At 45.7% G+C, this 16,577-nt stretch overlaps 1 protein-coding gene across 3 annotated transcripts in view; it reads left to right on the forward strand.

Annotated features, from left to right (window-relative positions):
• The window catches only part of PCBP4 (poly(rC) binding protein 4), a 216,026-nt gene that overhangs the window by 140,833 nt on the left and 58,616 nt on the right, over positions 1 to 16,577 (forward strand). For all 3 annotated transcript variants that reach the window (XM_030205843.1, XM_030205842.1, XM_030205844.1), the window contains exon 2: positions 4,416 to 4,588. In XM_030205843.1, the coding sequence (XP_030061703.1) occupies positions 4,478 to 4,588 (111 nt within the window). In that variant the 5' untranslated portion in view covers positions 4,416 to 4,477. The remainder of the gene's footprint in view (positions 1 to 4,415; positions 4,589 to 16,577) is intronic.

The raw sequence follows: 16,577 nt of genomic DNA on the forward strand, positions 1-16,577 counted from the left end.
CTCCCTCCCAGAAGCAGAACAGGAAGAGCTTGTTCACAAGCAGATGATCAAAAGCCCCGTGCTGTTCCAATCAGTGCTCTAAAATAGCACTGGAACTGCACGGAGATTTACTGCACCGATGAGCAGAGATAATTGTATGCAAATTTAAGCACGCAGTTATCTCTGATCATGGGGTAGAAGTGCGGGAGAATTGTGCCTGAGCATGCACTTGTTTGACACCTTATATGGTGTATAGCCCCGCCCAGTGCATCCCAGGATAGACTGGGCAGGGGTGGGCGCCGCCATTTTGCGGCATCACAGGAAGAGGAGGGAGGCAGGCTACACTCCCTCCTCCAACACACAAGGTAAAAATATTTTGTGCCAGCTTCTATGCCAGCCTCAAATGTCATACTCAGGTCCATCACAGCAGTATGCAGGTGTTTAGGGTTACCATATGGCTCCAGAAAAAGGAGGACGGATTGAGCCAGCCGGGTTTTACTTCCATTGCTTTCAATGGAAGTAATTGAGCCAGCCGGGTTTTACTTCTATTGCTTGGAAAGCAATGGAAGTAAAACCCGGCTGGCTCAATCCGTCCTCCTTTTTCTGGAGCCATATGGTAACCCTACAGGTGTTACACTCTGTTACACTCCTACCTGGCTGCTCCTGGCGGCGGCGATCTTGGAAGGTTCAGTTGAGGGGCGGCCATCTTGAGAGGTGCATTTGATCAGTTCCTGAAAGACGGCCATCTTGAGTAGAGCATCTACATCGGTTCCTGAGGGGCAGCCATCTTGAAAGGCTTATTCCTATGGGCATGCATGCCCAATGAGGTTCCTTGCCTGTCAGCTGTGGCAGGGATCTCCTGATGAGAGGCCTATTTAAGAACTGAACACGGTCATCAGTTTGCTTAGGCTTCTATCCTTGTAGAGGTCTGGTGCGTGTTCTGAGCATTCTGCTGTCTTCTCCCGGCTTGGCTTTGACTTCTGGATTGGACCTGGCATTCTCTGCTTTGCTGCCTGCCTTGACTTCTGGATTGGACCTGACATTCTCTGCTTTGCTGCCTGCCCTGACTTCTGGTTTGGACCTGACTTTCTCTGCTTTGCCACCAGCCCTGACTTCTGGATTGGACCTGACATTCTCTGCTTTGCTGCCTGCCCTGACTTCTGGTTTGGACCTGACTTTCTCTGCTTTGCTGCCTGCCCTGATTCTCGGTTTGGACTTGATACTGTACTTGCTGCCTGGCTCGGCTAACGGCCGTCCGACCCCGCTCGTATCCTGAAGTCCTGGTGGCCACCCGCACCTGGGAGCTCAACTCCTGGGGAACAGTGGTCATCCCCAGGTGAAGCTAGGGGTTGTCCGGCTGCCTGACTGAGTGCAGCCTCCTTTTTCACCGTGCTCTGTCGAGGCACAAGGGCTCACTACCAGTTCCGTAACAGCAGGTCCCTGGAGCAGTTTTAGTGGGTGCAGTGCACTTCAGGCAGGCAGACCCAGGCCCATCCCCCCTACCTGTTACATTTGTGGAGGTAAATGTGAGCCCTCCAAAACCCACCAGAAACCCACTGTACCCACATCTAGGTGCCCCCCTTCACCCCTAAGGGCTATGGTAGTGGTGTACAGTTTTGGGTAGTGGGTTTTGGGGAGGTTTTGGGGGGATCAGCACACAAGGTAAGAGAGCTATGTACCTGGGAGCTTTTTCTGAAGTCCACTGCAGTGCCCCCTAGGGTGTCCGGTTGGAGTCCTGGCATGTCAGGGGGACCAGTGCACTATGAATGCTGACTTCTCCCATGACCAAAGGGCTTGGATTTGGTCGTTTCTGAGATGGGCGTCCTCGGTTTCCATTATCGCCAAAAATCAGAAATGACCAAGTGTAAGGACGACCATCTGTAGGGATGACCTAAATGTCAAGATTTGGGCACCCTCGACCATATTATCGAAATGAAAGATGGACGCCCATCCTGTTTCGATAATACGGGTTTCCCGCCCCTTCGCCGGGATGTCCTGCGAGGACGTCCTCAGGAAAACTTGGGCACCCCTTTCGATTATGCCCCTCCTGGACTTCCAGTTTCCTAAGGTCGTCCTGCAATATTTTACAATGCGCATGCGTTTTGACAACTTTGACTAGTTTCATGTCATCTGCAAATTTAATCACCTCACTTGTCATTCTGATTTCCAGATCATTTATAAATATGTTAAATAGCACTGGTCCCAGTACAGATCTCTGCGGCACTCTACTATTCACCCTCCTCCATTGAGAAAAATGGCCATTTAAACCTACCTTTTTTTTTCTGTCCAATAACCAATTGTTAATCCACAGGAGTCTCTCATGAGGTACTTTGTCAAAAGCTTTCTGAAAATGTGGATACACTACATCAACCGGCTCACCTTTAACAAAATGTTTATTCAAGCCTTCAAAACAATGAAGCAAATTGGTGAGGCAAGACCTTGCTTGGCTGAATCCATGCTGACTCTGTCCCATTAAACCATGTTTGGCTATGTGTTCTGTAATTTTATTCTTTATAATAGTTTCCAAACAGGGAAAAGAGAGAGCCCAAGCCCAGAGAGGAGGAGAGCCTCCAGAGAGGAGGGGGTATAGAGAATTTCCCCAAGGCCAGCAAGAATGGCTAAGGAGCTGTATGAAGACAATGGATCTAAGGGAGCCTGAGGAGCCAAGGGCCACCCCTGAAGCTGACATGGCAGCAAAGCTAACTTACTAGTGTGATAAGCTTGGTGTAACTTACGGACTGTGTTTTGGGAAGCTGATTGCATTATTGGTCTTGGTAAACTCAGGGCAGTGCAAGATGGACAGGGTGAGTAGAACCCAGAACAGGTGGAGGTTACCTTAGCCTTGGGGTAGGAATTACATGAGCCCCAATGCTGGAGGGGCGTTGTTCTTTTGTACGTGCAAACCCTGTGTTAAAAGATTGAGAAGTTGTCTACTGAACTGCAGAAGAATGGGGACACAAGCTGACTCCCAGGGAGCTCACTAAGAAAACAGGATTACAATAAAAAGGATTTTTCCTTTTATGTTTTGAAGGCACTATGAACTGTTTGGGTTACCAGGGATGCTATGCTTCTTTCCCAGCATAAGGAGGCCGGAAGCATCTGCTAGGGGCGGCAGAGTGCTTGTTCTGGCCCTAAAGATAAAGTGGCAACTAGAATACTGCATTGGGAATGCATCTGGGGAAACTCAGACTGTGTTGTACAGTGGAATGAAGCAATAAATTCTCTGTTCAAGCCTGAAAGGAGTGCTGTTGTGAATGTGTATCAAGGAACAAAGCTAGAGACAGAACCAATATTGGCATCCCCCTGACAATATAAATACACACATATCCAAAATCAAAACATGCGCACATGGACACATTCAGATGGGGCTGGAAATAAGTTTATGAGGCATGATACACATGCTTCTCTCGCCACCTCCTCTCAGCTGCCACAATCATATCTCTACAGGGCTAGTTCTTAGTGGTTAAGATGCGTGTTTCATTTTCATTATTGTAAATTCTACTTTGAAGCCTAGTGACTGAACCATACATCTTTCATAATGGTTGCAACGTACAGTAGCCTAGAGATTGAACCATACATGTTGCTATGTATACAGAAACACAGAAATATCTGTTGCCATGGCACAGTAGTACCCAATAGCTAGACTACAAAATCCATCTATTGACAGTGATAGCTAATGTTTAAGATACTTTGAAACTTGATTTTATTTTTTTGTTATTTATTTACTTATTTAGGGGGTCTTTACTAAAGCTCAGCTCGAGTTATCTGCAGCAGGGCCCATTTTATTCCTATGGGCCCTGCTGCAGGTAACGCGAGCTAAGCTTTAGTAAAAGACCCCCTTAGATTTCTCTCATGCTTTTTCAGTAGTAGTTCAAGACAGGGAACATTTTGGGTATCCTTTCTGAACTAATGAAATATTTGGGTACCACTACTTTCAAACTGCCCCACCACTTCACCACTCTGCCAACATTTTCGCTTTGTTTTGGTTTCTGTTATGTTTTTAGATTATTTATTTGGTTAAGCTGCTGGTGTTGGAGTTATGGTGGGTTTTTATACGATTCCATTGTATGATCCAAATACAGATTGAGTGATTGGCGTGTATGAGAATTATTAATTGGTAATTGTAGTTTGGTAATAAATATTTGTGCCTATACATGTTGTGACACCCCATTCCTTCACATTCAATTAATATTACATTTGAAGTGTGTTTGAAACCAGTGTTTTGTAATGCAGCAGTATCTTCACGGTTGAGGTACGCTGCTGGATTATGTGTACTTGTTCTAAGAATAACAAAGAGCTTCAGTTTCTATTGAATTACTTTGTTCACTAAAACAAATAACTGTTCTTCTAAATAAAGTGCAGAGGACTTCAGACCTTGATGAAAGGGTAGTTATACCTACTGGGTTTCCTTTACTGTCACTCTTGTCTCTCTATAGGAAGCAGTCTCTCAGATTTCCTCCCATCTCTCTGCAATCGGGATTCTTTGTTGGACAAGTTCATGCATTCCTTCGCTGTGGCATCTCCGGACAGGATGAGTAGCGAGGAAAATGACCTGGAGGAGAACGGGCTGAATATCACCCTCACCCTACGCCTTCTGATGCACGGGAAGGTAATAAAGCATCAACAAGCACAGAGGGCAGGGGCTAACAAGTGCAGGCTAGCACCCCACTGGCTGGATAAATGATGACACCAGACGTACTGCTATGGAAATTGACTGGATGAGTCATTTCGGTCTTTTTCTGCCATCATCTACTATGTTCTACCCAAGCCTGACCATGAGGGGCAGCACTAGGAGATAAATAGCTCTCCTGGAGGTGCTGTCTTGTCACTGTACAAACTGTCAGGTATTTAAGGGAGTCACTGCACTTGTAGGAACAGAGGTGTTAATCCTCTCTAAAGGAAAGAACCAGAAACAGGTAACCACACTTGGTGGTTCTATAGCAGACTAAATAAAAACAAATATTTAGGTTTTTATTGGTAATGACATATTCAGTGCTGATTTACTGAGGCTTTTCTTGTATCCTGGAAAAACAGTAAATGAGGCTCTTTAAACAAATATTTGTGTTTTTATTGGTAATGACATATTCATAGAAACATGATGGCAGATAAAGGCCATATGACCCATCCAGTCTGCCCATCCTCTGTAACCCCCAATTCTACCTGTTCCTAAGCGATCCCACATGCTTATCCCATGCCTTTTTAAATTCTGGAACAGTCCTCGACTCCACCACCTCCACCGGGAGGCCATTCCACGCCTCCACCACCTTTTCTGTGAAATAATACTTCCTTAGGTTACTCCTAAGCCTGTTCCCTCTTAACTTTGTCTTATGCCCCCTCATTCCAGAGCTCTCTTTCATTTGAAAAATGCTCTCTTCCTGTACATAAATGCCCTTGAGATATTCAGTGCTGATTTACTGAGGCTTTTTGTATTCTGGAAAAACAGCTTAGTAAATGAGGCTCTTTGTATTTGTCTCATTACAGAGCTGCCAAATAACCCATTCCAGGAGGGAGACGTTTTGGCCAGTTCTGGTTTTAAACTTACATCCCAAAGCAATGTAATATTTGTAGGCTATGATTCTATCCATTGAAATTAGTGCTTCATGTCCAATAATGCATCAAGATGAGTCTGGCAGAAATCCAGGTCTGGCCAAAACATCTCCTTCCTGGAATAGGCAACTTGGCAGCTCTTCAGTTTTTACAGTCCACACATTGCTTGATGACTCCACAGATTTGCATGCAAATATTTAAAGGGAATCTCTCCATGGAGACTGACCTGGAGACCTTGGTGCAGAGATTACCTTAAAACATGATGTCCCCTTGCCCTTTGCCATGTGAATAAAAACACTTATGTGAAATAGCAGTAGTATTTTATACCTGAGAAGGGGAGAACAGTTTTTTGTAGCTGATTTTTATAAGAGTAACTGCATGAAAATCATTTGAAAATTGTTCCTCCCAACCTGCACAATTCTGAAAGGCAACAAGTAAAAATATTAGTATGCGTCACTAGAGGGCAGCAGACTTCCAGAATTGATTCCTGGTTATACTAAGGCCCTCATGATCCAAAGCCCTCGCTGTTCCAAACAGCGCTCTAAAAATAGCACTGGAACAGCGCGGGGCTTTACTGCATCGATGATCAGAGATAATGCATGCAAATTTAAGCAGTGCAATTATCTCTGATCATGGGGTAGAAGTGCGGGAGAATTGTACCTGAGCATGCGCTCAGCACAATTCTCCCGCACTTGTTTGACAGGCCTGGGCTGTCAAAAGCCCAAACCTGTCAAACACAGGGGCTGGAGGTCCATGGGACCACCAGGCCCTGACTACCCCTGCCCCGAGCAAGGCAAAACAGGGGCTGGAGGTCCGGCGGACCTCCGGTTCCCCCGACGATCTCACCCCCCCCAGGTTCAGGGAGGGCTGGAGATCCGGTGGGTCTCCAGCCCCCCAAACCCCCAGAAAATGTCAAGTGACCACCGCCACTGGCCAAACCCTCTCCCACCCTCCCACCCAGCGAGCGACAGGGGGGGGGGGGCTGGAGGTCCACCTCAACTCCCCCCCGCGTTGTCGTACCAATCCCTTGTGGTTCAGCGTGAGTAGGAGTAGTGACAATCCCCCTCCTGGCCCCCCGGCCCCCCGGTCCCCCTGCCCTCTCCCACCCTCCCACCCAGCGAGCGAAGCCACCCCAACTCCCCCCCCCCAGCATTGTCATACCAATCCCTGGTGGTCTAGCATGAGTCGAAGTAGTGACAACCCCCCTCCAGGCCCCCCCTACCTTTAGTTGGAGGAGGGATGCAGCCTGCCTCCATCCTCTTCCAGTGGACAACACCGCAAAATGGCAGCGCCCAGCCCCGCCCATTGCATCCTGGGATGCACTGAGCAGGGCTATAGACCATGTAAGGGAGCGATTCCCTTACATGGTTTGTAGCCCCGCCCAGCGTATCCCAGGATGCAATGGGCGGGGCTGGGCGCCGCCATTTTGCGGTGTTGTCCACTGGAAGAGGAGGGAGGTAGGCTGAACATGGGGGGGGGGATCGTCAGGGGGACCGGAGGTCCACCGGACCTCCAGCCCTCTGTTCGCGTTTGCTTTGGGGCGGAACGGGGGCCTGCCAGCATGCAACTGCATGTTGGACAGGGCTCACCATTCCTCCCCAATGATCGGCGCAAACCCTAACGCCAGTTCGGAGCTGGCGTAGAGTTTGCCACGGCCAGCGACCCAATCTTTGGCGCGCTGGACGCTGATCATTGGGGATGAATGCGTTAAGCGCTGATTAGCATGCATTTGCATGCTACTTGCGCTAAGAGCCCTCGAGTGCATTGTTTCAGGTGCTTGAGGGCTGTGATCATGGGTCGGCAGCAAACTCCGGCGCTAGTATGGCATTAACAGCCTCTAGCGCCGGAGTTTGCTTTTGATCATGAGGGCCTAAGTGTTCACTGGGACCTGATTTTCTTTGTCCTGTTGTCTAGGCGATGGCTAGGTACTTGGAGTTCACAATGTGCATATACTACTACTACTACTTATCATTTCTATAGCGCTGCCGGAGGTACGCAGCGTTTCACACTTGAACATGGAGAGACAGTCCCTGCTCAATAGAGCTTACCTATTCTTTTGTCGAACAGGGCAGCAGAATGCAAATCTTTCTGTGAAAAAGATACTAATGCATATTTCAAGAGGGATTATACTGATAAACTTTGTAAGGGAACATCACATTCCCCATTCCTAGATGAATCATTTGGTCTGGTTTCACATAAATCTAAATCGTGCTAAGATAACTTATTTATTAGTTGAATTTATAGAAGGTATGACCCACAGCCTATGTCCCTATCTAAAAACAGTGCCTATGTCATAAGACATCTGGCAGTGGCAGTAAGCTATGTTTTCTGTAAATAGATTAAATAATGATTTTAGGAATGGGTGAAAGTCTTTCCCTTGTAAAGATGTTTTACCCACAATCCCCCTTGTCCTGCAACATATATGCGATGTGCTTTGAGTTTTTGGTGGTGTCTATCTGTTCAGGAGCCAGATAGATTACATGGGCATCAGGGCCGGCGTTAATGAGGAGCGGAAACAGGGCAGCTGCCCTGGGGGCAGCTCCAGGGGTCCTGTGGTCCAGGCATCTCTCACCCTTCTCCCCACCGCTGTCCTTCTCAGTGCTTTTTTTGTAGAAAAAAAGGTGCCGGTACTCATTATGGGCGGAGTCACCACATATGGCTCCACCCCTATGATAGCCACACCCCACATTAGCCACACCCCTTATACCAGCCATGGCGCATATAAACAGACATCATTGAAATATACTGGTATAGTAGAAAAACAATAACTTGTGATTTTTTTTTCATTATAAATCATTTCTGTAAGATGTTACAGCTCCAGTATACCCAGTGCAAAATAAGACAGCAGATGTAAATTCTCAAATTGGACAAATTCCAAACACTAAAATGAAAATAAAATGATTTTTTCTACCTTTGTTGTCTGGTGACTGTTTTCTATCCATACTGGTCCAAGTGTCTGATTCTGCTGCTCTCTATCTGTTCTCTTAACTCCGTTTCCAGGGCTTCCTTTCCATTTATTTCTTTACTTTCCTCCTTTATTCTTCCATGTACAGCATTTCGCCTCTCTCCCCGCCAACCCCTCCATCCATCCATCCATGTCCAGCAATTCTCCTCTATCTCCTGCTCTCCTCTCCATCCATTTCCAGCATTTCTCCTTCCTCCCCTGCCATCTCATCCATGTGTGTACCGGCACAAAAAAAGCACTGGTCCTTCTCCTCCTCCCTTTCCCTCACCTTCCCGTCTTTAAAATTGTATTTCCCTTCTCAGAGGGGCCCTGGCACAGTAGCCATCTTCACAAACTGCCTCCGGTTACCCAGAAGCTTTCCCTCTCTGCCACGATCCTCCCCACTGTGACGAAATTTCGGGGTAGACTCTGGCACTGAATATCAGCCAGACCCATATAACAGAAATTGACTAGTTTCCTTCCGATCCCCTCTTCCACTCCCCTGATGAAGTCCATAGACCCCCCCCCCCCCCCCCCCCCCCCCCCCCCCAGGCCTACCTGAAGTCCTTGGAGGTGCAATGGAGCAAAGCTTGAGTGGAACACAGGCAGAGTTGCATGTATGCACTATACTATATTGTAGTATACTACAAAGGTTTTGTATACCACTCGCATCCTACAAAGGTTCGCTGAGTCTAATCAGCAGAGGATATACATTAAAGAGGTATACAAATCATACATCACGGCACAGTTAAGATTACAATACGTTAAACAGTTTATAAAAATAGCATTACTGCCCTGTAAGCTTTATTTAAAAAATCAAACAAAAATGTCTTCAAACCTTCCTAAAATGCTAATAAGTAGGTAATCTTTTTATATCTCAGGGCAATCTATTGAAAGAAGGAGGAGTGGCCTAGTGGTTAGGGTGGTGGACTTTGGTACTGAGGAACTGAGTTCAATTCCCACTTCAGGCACAGGCAGCTCCTGGTGACTCTGGGCAAGTCACTTAACCCTCCATTGCCCCATGTAAGCCACATTGAGCCTGCCATGAGTGGGAAAGCACAGGGTACAAATGTAACAAAACAAAAAAAAGTGAACCCAATTTTTAAAAGTACTGGTAAAACAAGCAGAATATACTGAGGAGGGAATCTGAAGTAATTCTGTAAGGCCCTCCAAATTTTGCTCCAAAAGAGATTTAAAAACCAACCGGGCTATTTTAAACTCAGTACGTTTCTGAATTGGTAGACAATGTAAAGCCTTCAAAAGTGACGTAACGCTCTCAAACTTCCCTATCCGGCAGCCGTATTTTGCAACAATTGTAGTTGTTTTTGTGATTTATGTGAAATATTCTGATATAACGCATTACAGTAATCCAATTGCAGCAGCAAAATTGCTTGTACCAGATCTCTAAAGCTCTGTAACAGTAGTGATGATTTAATAGAAACATGACGGCAGATAAATGGCCCATCCAGTCTGCCAATCCTCTGTAACCCCTAACTCTTCCTTTTCCTAAGGGATCCCACGTGCTTGTCCCACACTTTCTTAAATTCTGACACAGTCCCTGAACTCCACGACCTCCACCGGGAGGCCATTCCACGCTTCCATCACCCTTTCTGTGAAATAATACTTTCTTAGACTCCTCCTAAGCCTATTTCCTCTTAACTTCATCATATGCCCCCTCGTTCCAGAGTTTTCCTTCAGTTGAAAAAGGCTCAGTTCCTGTACATTAATGCCCTTGAGATATTTAAACGTCTCTATCATATCTCCTCTCTCTCTCCTCTCTTCTAGCGTATACATGTTGAGGTTCATAAGCCTGTCCCTATAATTTTGTAGCCGCCCTTCTGGACCGACTCCATTCTGTTTATATCTTTCCGTAGGTGCGGTCTCCAGAACTGCATGCAGTACTCTAAATGGGGTCGCACCAGAGACGTATACAAGGGCACTATCACCTCTTTTTTCCTGCTGGTCATCCCTTTCTTTATGCACTCAAGCATCCTTCTGGCTTTGACCGTCGCTTTTTCTACCTGTTTGGAAGCTTTAAGGTCATCAGACACAATCACCTCCAAGCAGTGGCGTACCAAGGGGGGGGGGTGGAGGCGGTCTGCCCCGGGTGCATGCCGCTGGGGGGGTGCCGTGGCGTGCGCCTGTTCTAAGTTCGCTAACTTCACTCGCTCGCTGCAGCTCCCTGTGCCCCGGAACAGGGCGTTAAATCTTGTTTAACATGCAGCCCTATTCTATTGTATAATCCTAGATTTTATAACTTTCTTTTTGTGATCTGCCTTGAACCTTGGGTGGATAATATGCGAAATATAAAATATGAATGTAATGCAGTGGTTCCCAACCTTTCTTCATTTGTGACACATCTGACAGAAAATGTTCATGTATGTGACACTGCAAACACTAAAACTCACAGCTGAACAATGCACGCCTAAATATTTCATTGTTTAATTATAAGTTTAGTATGAATTTGCCTATTCCATATCAAAAAGTGGTAGGCAACACATCAATCCCAGATTTCTCACTCGTCATACAACAAAGCATAATATATATATTCAAATTGAAGAGAACCGCCTGGACCAGATGGTATACATCCCAGAGTATTGATAGAATTGAAGAAATTCACTCAAGGCGGTGTACAGCAAGAATAAGTCAAACATAAGCAATAGACAACAGCAGTAAAAATATTCAAACACAATATAAAGTATGGCGTAGTATGCTACATTATAATGCCAACACAACACACAATAAAACATTTTAATAGACAGCATAGGGTGTAAGCAAAGATGGAACATATCCTATATAATAATTCTCACCTCCAACAGGATGTGACTGGGACCGTGCCTGCCGGAAGTGGTCTGCTAGGCAGGCATGCACTGACCTCAGTGACATCAGTGACAGACAATTTGGCAAAGCAAAACAATCTGAGTGCTGGCCATTAGGACACAGGGTTGATAGGAGAGTTTTAAAAGACTGAAGGAACCGAAAGTGTTAAATGGGGGGAGGGGGGGAGTTCTGAACGACTGAAAGACATGAACATTTGGGAAAGGAAAACAATCTCAATGTTGGCCATTAGCACACAGGGTAGATAGGAGAGTTTTAAAAGACTGAAGGAAACAAAAGTGATAAACTGGAGAAGGGGGGGGGGGGGGGGGGGGGGGGGAAGTTGTGAATGACTGAAAGACATGCAAATTTGGGACAGGAAAACAATCTCAATGTTGGCCATTAGCACACAGGGTACATAGGAGAGTTTTAAAAGACTGAAGGAACCAAAAGTGTTCAGGGGGGGTGGCAAGTTCTGAATGAATGAAAGAAATGAAAATTTACAAGAGGAACACAATCTGAATGCTGGGCATTTGTACACAGGGTAGATAGGACACTTTTTTTAAAAAATGAAGTACGTGAAAGTATTACATCTTAGGGCAGGGGTGAGGAGGAAAGCGGTGGGGTATCCGGATACTGGGCGTTAGGGCCACGGGGGTACATAGACTTTTGAAAGCCTTAAGGAACCCAAAGTGTGGGAAGGAGGAGGAAAAGGAGGGGAGGGAACGGTGTGAGGGGCATTAGGAACAGGGGAGGGGGCCCTGTCACACACACTCATTCTCACACACACACTGTCACACAGACAGTCTCACTCTGTCACACACCCGCACATTCACTCTGGCTCTCTCTCTCAAACATACACACTCCCAGGAAAACCTTGCTAGCGCCCGTTTCATTCGTTCCAGAAACGGGCCTTTTTAACTAGTAGATAGATAAGATAGAGTAAGAAAAGAAGGAACTAGTTAAAGAGAGTTGCAAATGAGCCAGAAAGGTGCTTGATCATTATCTTGGCTAAGGTAGGTGGATAAACATGTCCTGGTATAATATGTTGTGAAGGATCCCTCCACTCCTTTGCCTCAGGCCCAAGTTTTAAGAATGTAATTTCAAAACAAACAGTTCAAACCCCCCCCCCCCCCCCCCCCCCAGTAGTTTTAATAATGCAGTTCCAAAAGCAAAACAGTTCAGGAATCTCAACAGCTTAAAAAATGCAGTTCATAAACACCCAGCTCAGAAATCCCCCATCAGTTTTAATAATGCAGTTCAACACAAACAGGGCATGAATCTCCACAGTCACAATGATGCAATTCTAAAATAAGCAATTCTCCAAAACAAAAACTGTTCCAAAAAACAAGTAGTTCAAAGAAAACAAGCACTTCCAAACAGGCAGTTCAAAAACAAGCAGTTTAAAAATCACCCCCGGCAGTTCAGAGGGAGAGAACCTCCAGGGGTCCCACCCTTCTTTGGCCAGCTCTATCTCCTGGCTTCCTCCCACTTGACCCCGTCGCTTCCTGGCTCCTCCACGATAGCCACTGCCTTCCCTTTTTTACCCAGCTCCTGCACCAAGCGGTTGGTTACCTGCTGTTTGAACTTTCCACCTTTGAATCTTGCCAGAGCTGCAATATCCATCAGCTCCTCCTGCCTCACTTCCTCCTCCTTTTCTTTCCCCTTCCATTCCATGGGCTCCTCACCCCATCCATTCTCCAGCTGATCCTCCTCCCCCTGATCAGTTCTGCTTAGAGGCTCCCCCTCCATTCCTGGCTTCCCGACCGTCTCTTGGGTTTCACCTTTACCTGCGTTTCCCTTGGGCTCCACCGGGGGCTGCTGGGATGGGAAGTCTTTGATTCTGTTGTAAGACCTCCTCAAGGGCTGCCGGGAATTGTAGTTTTTACCCTGCCTCCAGCCCTCTGGGGAAAATGATCTATGCCTTCTCCTGACATGTGGAACTCCCTGAGCTAAGAATCTGGGTTGTCCCCTCCTCTAGGCCTTATCTTCTCCTCCGTTGGTACCCCCCTCTCTGGTCCCTTATCCCCTTCTTCACAATGTGTAGCTGGTGTCATTTACTTCTTCCGTTAAACTCTGGTTGAAGAGCCAAGCTTTCACCTGCTTCCTGAAGTAGGGATAGTCTTGTGTTAAGCGAAGCCTTTCAGGGAGTTAATTCCAGAGTGTGGGGGCTACTCCGGAGAAGGCTCGCTTGTGGGTATCACATCGTGTGATGTGTTTTGGAGAGGGTGTGGTTAGGGAAACTCCTTGGGAGGACCTTAGTGAACTTGGAGGTGTGTAGAGGGAGATTCTGTTCTTGAAGAAATCTGGAAGCAACCACCAAAATGGAGAAAATGGATCCGCTACGGGAGTCAATGCAGCAACAAAGGAGTAGCGTGATCAACAGGACACTTCCAAAAAGCCAAGGAGACATGATGTAAAAAAAAAAAAATCTTTTAATAACAAATGAAATAGGACTCAACATGGCATCATGTTTCGGCAACAATGCCTGCCTCACGAGTCTGTGTGTAATGGTCGCTTGATTATAAAACTGGAGAATGCATGAAAGTACATACCAAATCAAGTCCTTAGATATACTAGTGATTGGTGCAATGCAGGATAGATGACTTTAGAATAAAGTGGTCGGTAAACACAGAGTGAAGTTCTGCTGACAGCAATGTTATTAAAAGACACATATTTTTTTACATCACGTCTCATTGGCTTTTTGGAAGTGTCCTGGTGATCACGCTACTCTTTTGTTGCTTCAAGTACTCTGGGCCATTTCCTGTAAGGGCCTTGAAGGTCAAGCAGAGAGTTTAAAATGGTGTGATGTGGTCACGTCGCTTACAGCCTTCTATTAGTCTTGCTGCAGCATTCTGAATCAATTGGAGCTGGTGCAAACCCTTTGTAGTCAGACCAGTGTAGAGTGCATTAAAATAATCCAGTCTTGATGTTATCATGGCCTGCACAACTGAGACAATGCTTGCCTTCTCAATGTAAGGAGACAGGCAGCCTAGTTGTTGCAACTGATAGAAGCTGCTCTTGAAGGTTGCTTACATTTGGGGGATCAGAGTAAGTGTTGAATCGAGCTGTATTCCAAGGTTCCTGACTTGTGATTTGAGGTGGAATTCATATTTTCCAAAAGAGATTTTGATGTCTGGTATGGCCCCACTTGTGTTAGAGACCCATAGAAGCTCAGTTTTACTTGGTTTTAGGCAATGTGGGTATTCTTGAATTGATGTTAGACAGGTAGTCAATTTATTCAGGGCTGTGGGTAAGTCAGGTTCAATGGGTATGAGTAGCTGCATGTCATCGGCATAGATATAGAACCATTGAATGAATCAGCTTGGCTAGTGGCTTGAGGTAGATATTGAATAGAATAGGTGACAGTATTGATCCTTGTGGTACCCCATAGGTCAGTGCCCATGCTGGTGATGAGGTGCTGCTGAACACTATGGACTGTTGCCTGCCTGGTAGATTGGATTTGAACCAGGCAAGTACTGTACTACTGATACCTGTTTCTGCCACTTGTGCTAGCATAATATCATGATCCGCAGTGTCAAAAGCTGCTGAAAAATCTAGCAGTACTAACACTGAGGCAAATCCCCTGCCTCAGTTTCTACGAAGATCATCTAGTAGGGCTACAAGGACTGTTTCTTTTCCATAACCGGGTCTGAATCCAGATTGACACGGATCTAGCCCATTTCTCTCTTCTAGCCAGTCACCGAGTTGATCACAGACTGTTATTTCTATAAGTTTCCCTAAAAATGGGATCTTGAATACCGGCCCATAATTTTCAAGTTTGTCTTGTTCTTTAGCAAAGGATGCACCACTGCTCTTTTTAATGCTGTTGGTAGTTGCCCATTAAAAAGAGAGGAGTTCAAGTTACTGGGCTTGATGGACCTTCGGTCTGTCCCAGTATGGCAACACTTATGTTCTTATGTTCTCAGTAATTGCAATACAAAATCCCTCCACTGCCAGATACTGTGAAGCAACACAAGCACCTGCAAATATGCTACTCAGAAACTATATAGCAAACAGAATCTATAGACAGCAGATCTGAAACATGTTCAGTTGTGGCTGGAGGCAGCAGTTATTATTGAGGACAGTGGGGAAGCAGAAATAGGGACTATTACAGGGATTTCAAGAACCTGACTCTCAAGACTGCTGGTCTTCCCAGCTTGCAGGAAGTGGAGGTTGTAAAAGAAACAAAGGCTTGCTGTCTACAGCAAATTGTTTTGTGACACAGCCATCTCTTAGGGACACACTAGTTGAGAACCACTGATGTATTGTAATGCAACTTTTGCAGACTGCTTATGGACACACGACATGAAAAATCAGCCTGTTCTTAACATTTTGGATCCGCAGCAGAAGTATATTAGTATTGCCACACTGGGAGAGACCAAAGGTCCATCAAGCCCAGCATACTGTTTCCAACAGAGGTCCAATCCAGGTCACAAATACCTGGCAAGATCCCGAAAAGGTTCAATACATTTTATGCTGCTTATCCCAGATATAAGCAGTGAATTTTCCCCAAGTCAATTTAATAATGGTCTATGGACTTTTCCTTTAGGAAGTCGTCCAGACCGTTTTTAAACTCTGCTAAGCTAACCCCCTTTACCACATTTTCTGGCAATGAATTCCAGAGTTTAATTACAAGTTGAGTGAAGAAACATTTTCTCTGATTCGTAGTAAATATACTACTTTGTAGCTTCATCGCATAACCTCCAAGTCCTAGTATTTTTGAAAAGAGTAAAAAATATGATTTATGTCTACCCATTCCACTCAACTCATTATTTTACAGACTTCTATCATATCTCCCCTCAGCTGTGTTTTCTCCAAGCTGAAGAGCCCTAGACACGTCAACCTTTTCTCATAGGGAAGTCATCCCATCCCCTTTATCATTTTTGTCACCCTTCTCTGTACCTTTTCTAATTCCACTATATCTTTTTTGAGATGCGGCGACCAGAATTGAACACAATATTCTAGGTGCGGTTGCACCATGGACCGATGCAAAGGCATTATAACGTCCTCACTTTTTTTCCCATTCCTTTCCTAATAATACCTAACATTCTATTTGCTTTCTTAGCCACCACAGCACACTGAGCAGAGCGTTTCAACGTATCATCAACAACGACGCCGAGATCCCTTTCTTGGTCGGTGACTCCTAACATGGAACCTTGCATTATGTAGCTATAGTTCAGGTTCCTCTTTCCCACATGCATCACTTTGCAGTTGCTTACATTAAACCTCATCTGCCATTTAGATGCCCAGTCTCCCAGTCTTTTAAGGTCCTCTTGTAATTTTTCAC

This window comes from Microcaecilia unicolor, chromosome 6, assembly GCF_901765095.1.
Source record: "Microcaecilia unicolor chromosome 6, aMicUni1.1, whole genome shotgun sequence".
Lineage (NCBI taxonomy): Eukaryota > Metazoa > Chordata > Amphibia > Gymnophiona > Siphonopidae > Microcaecilia > Microcaecilia unicolor.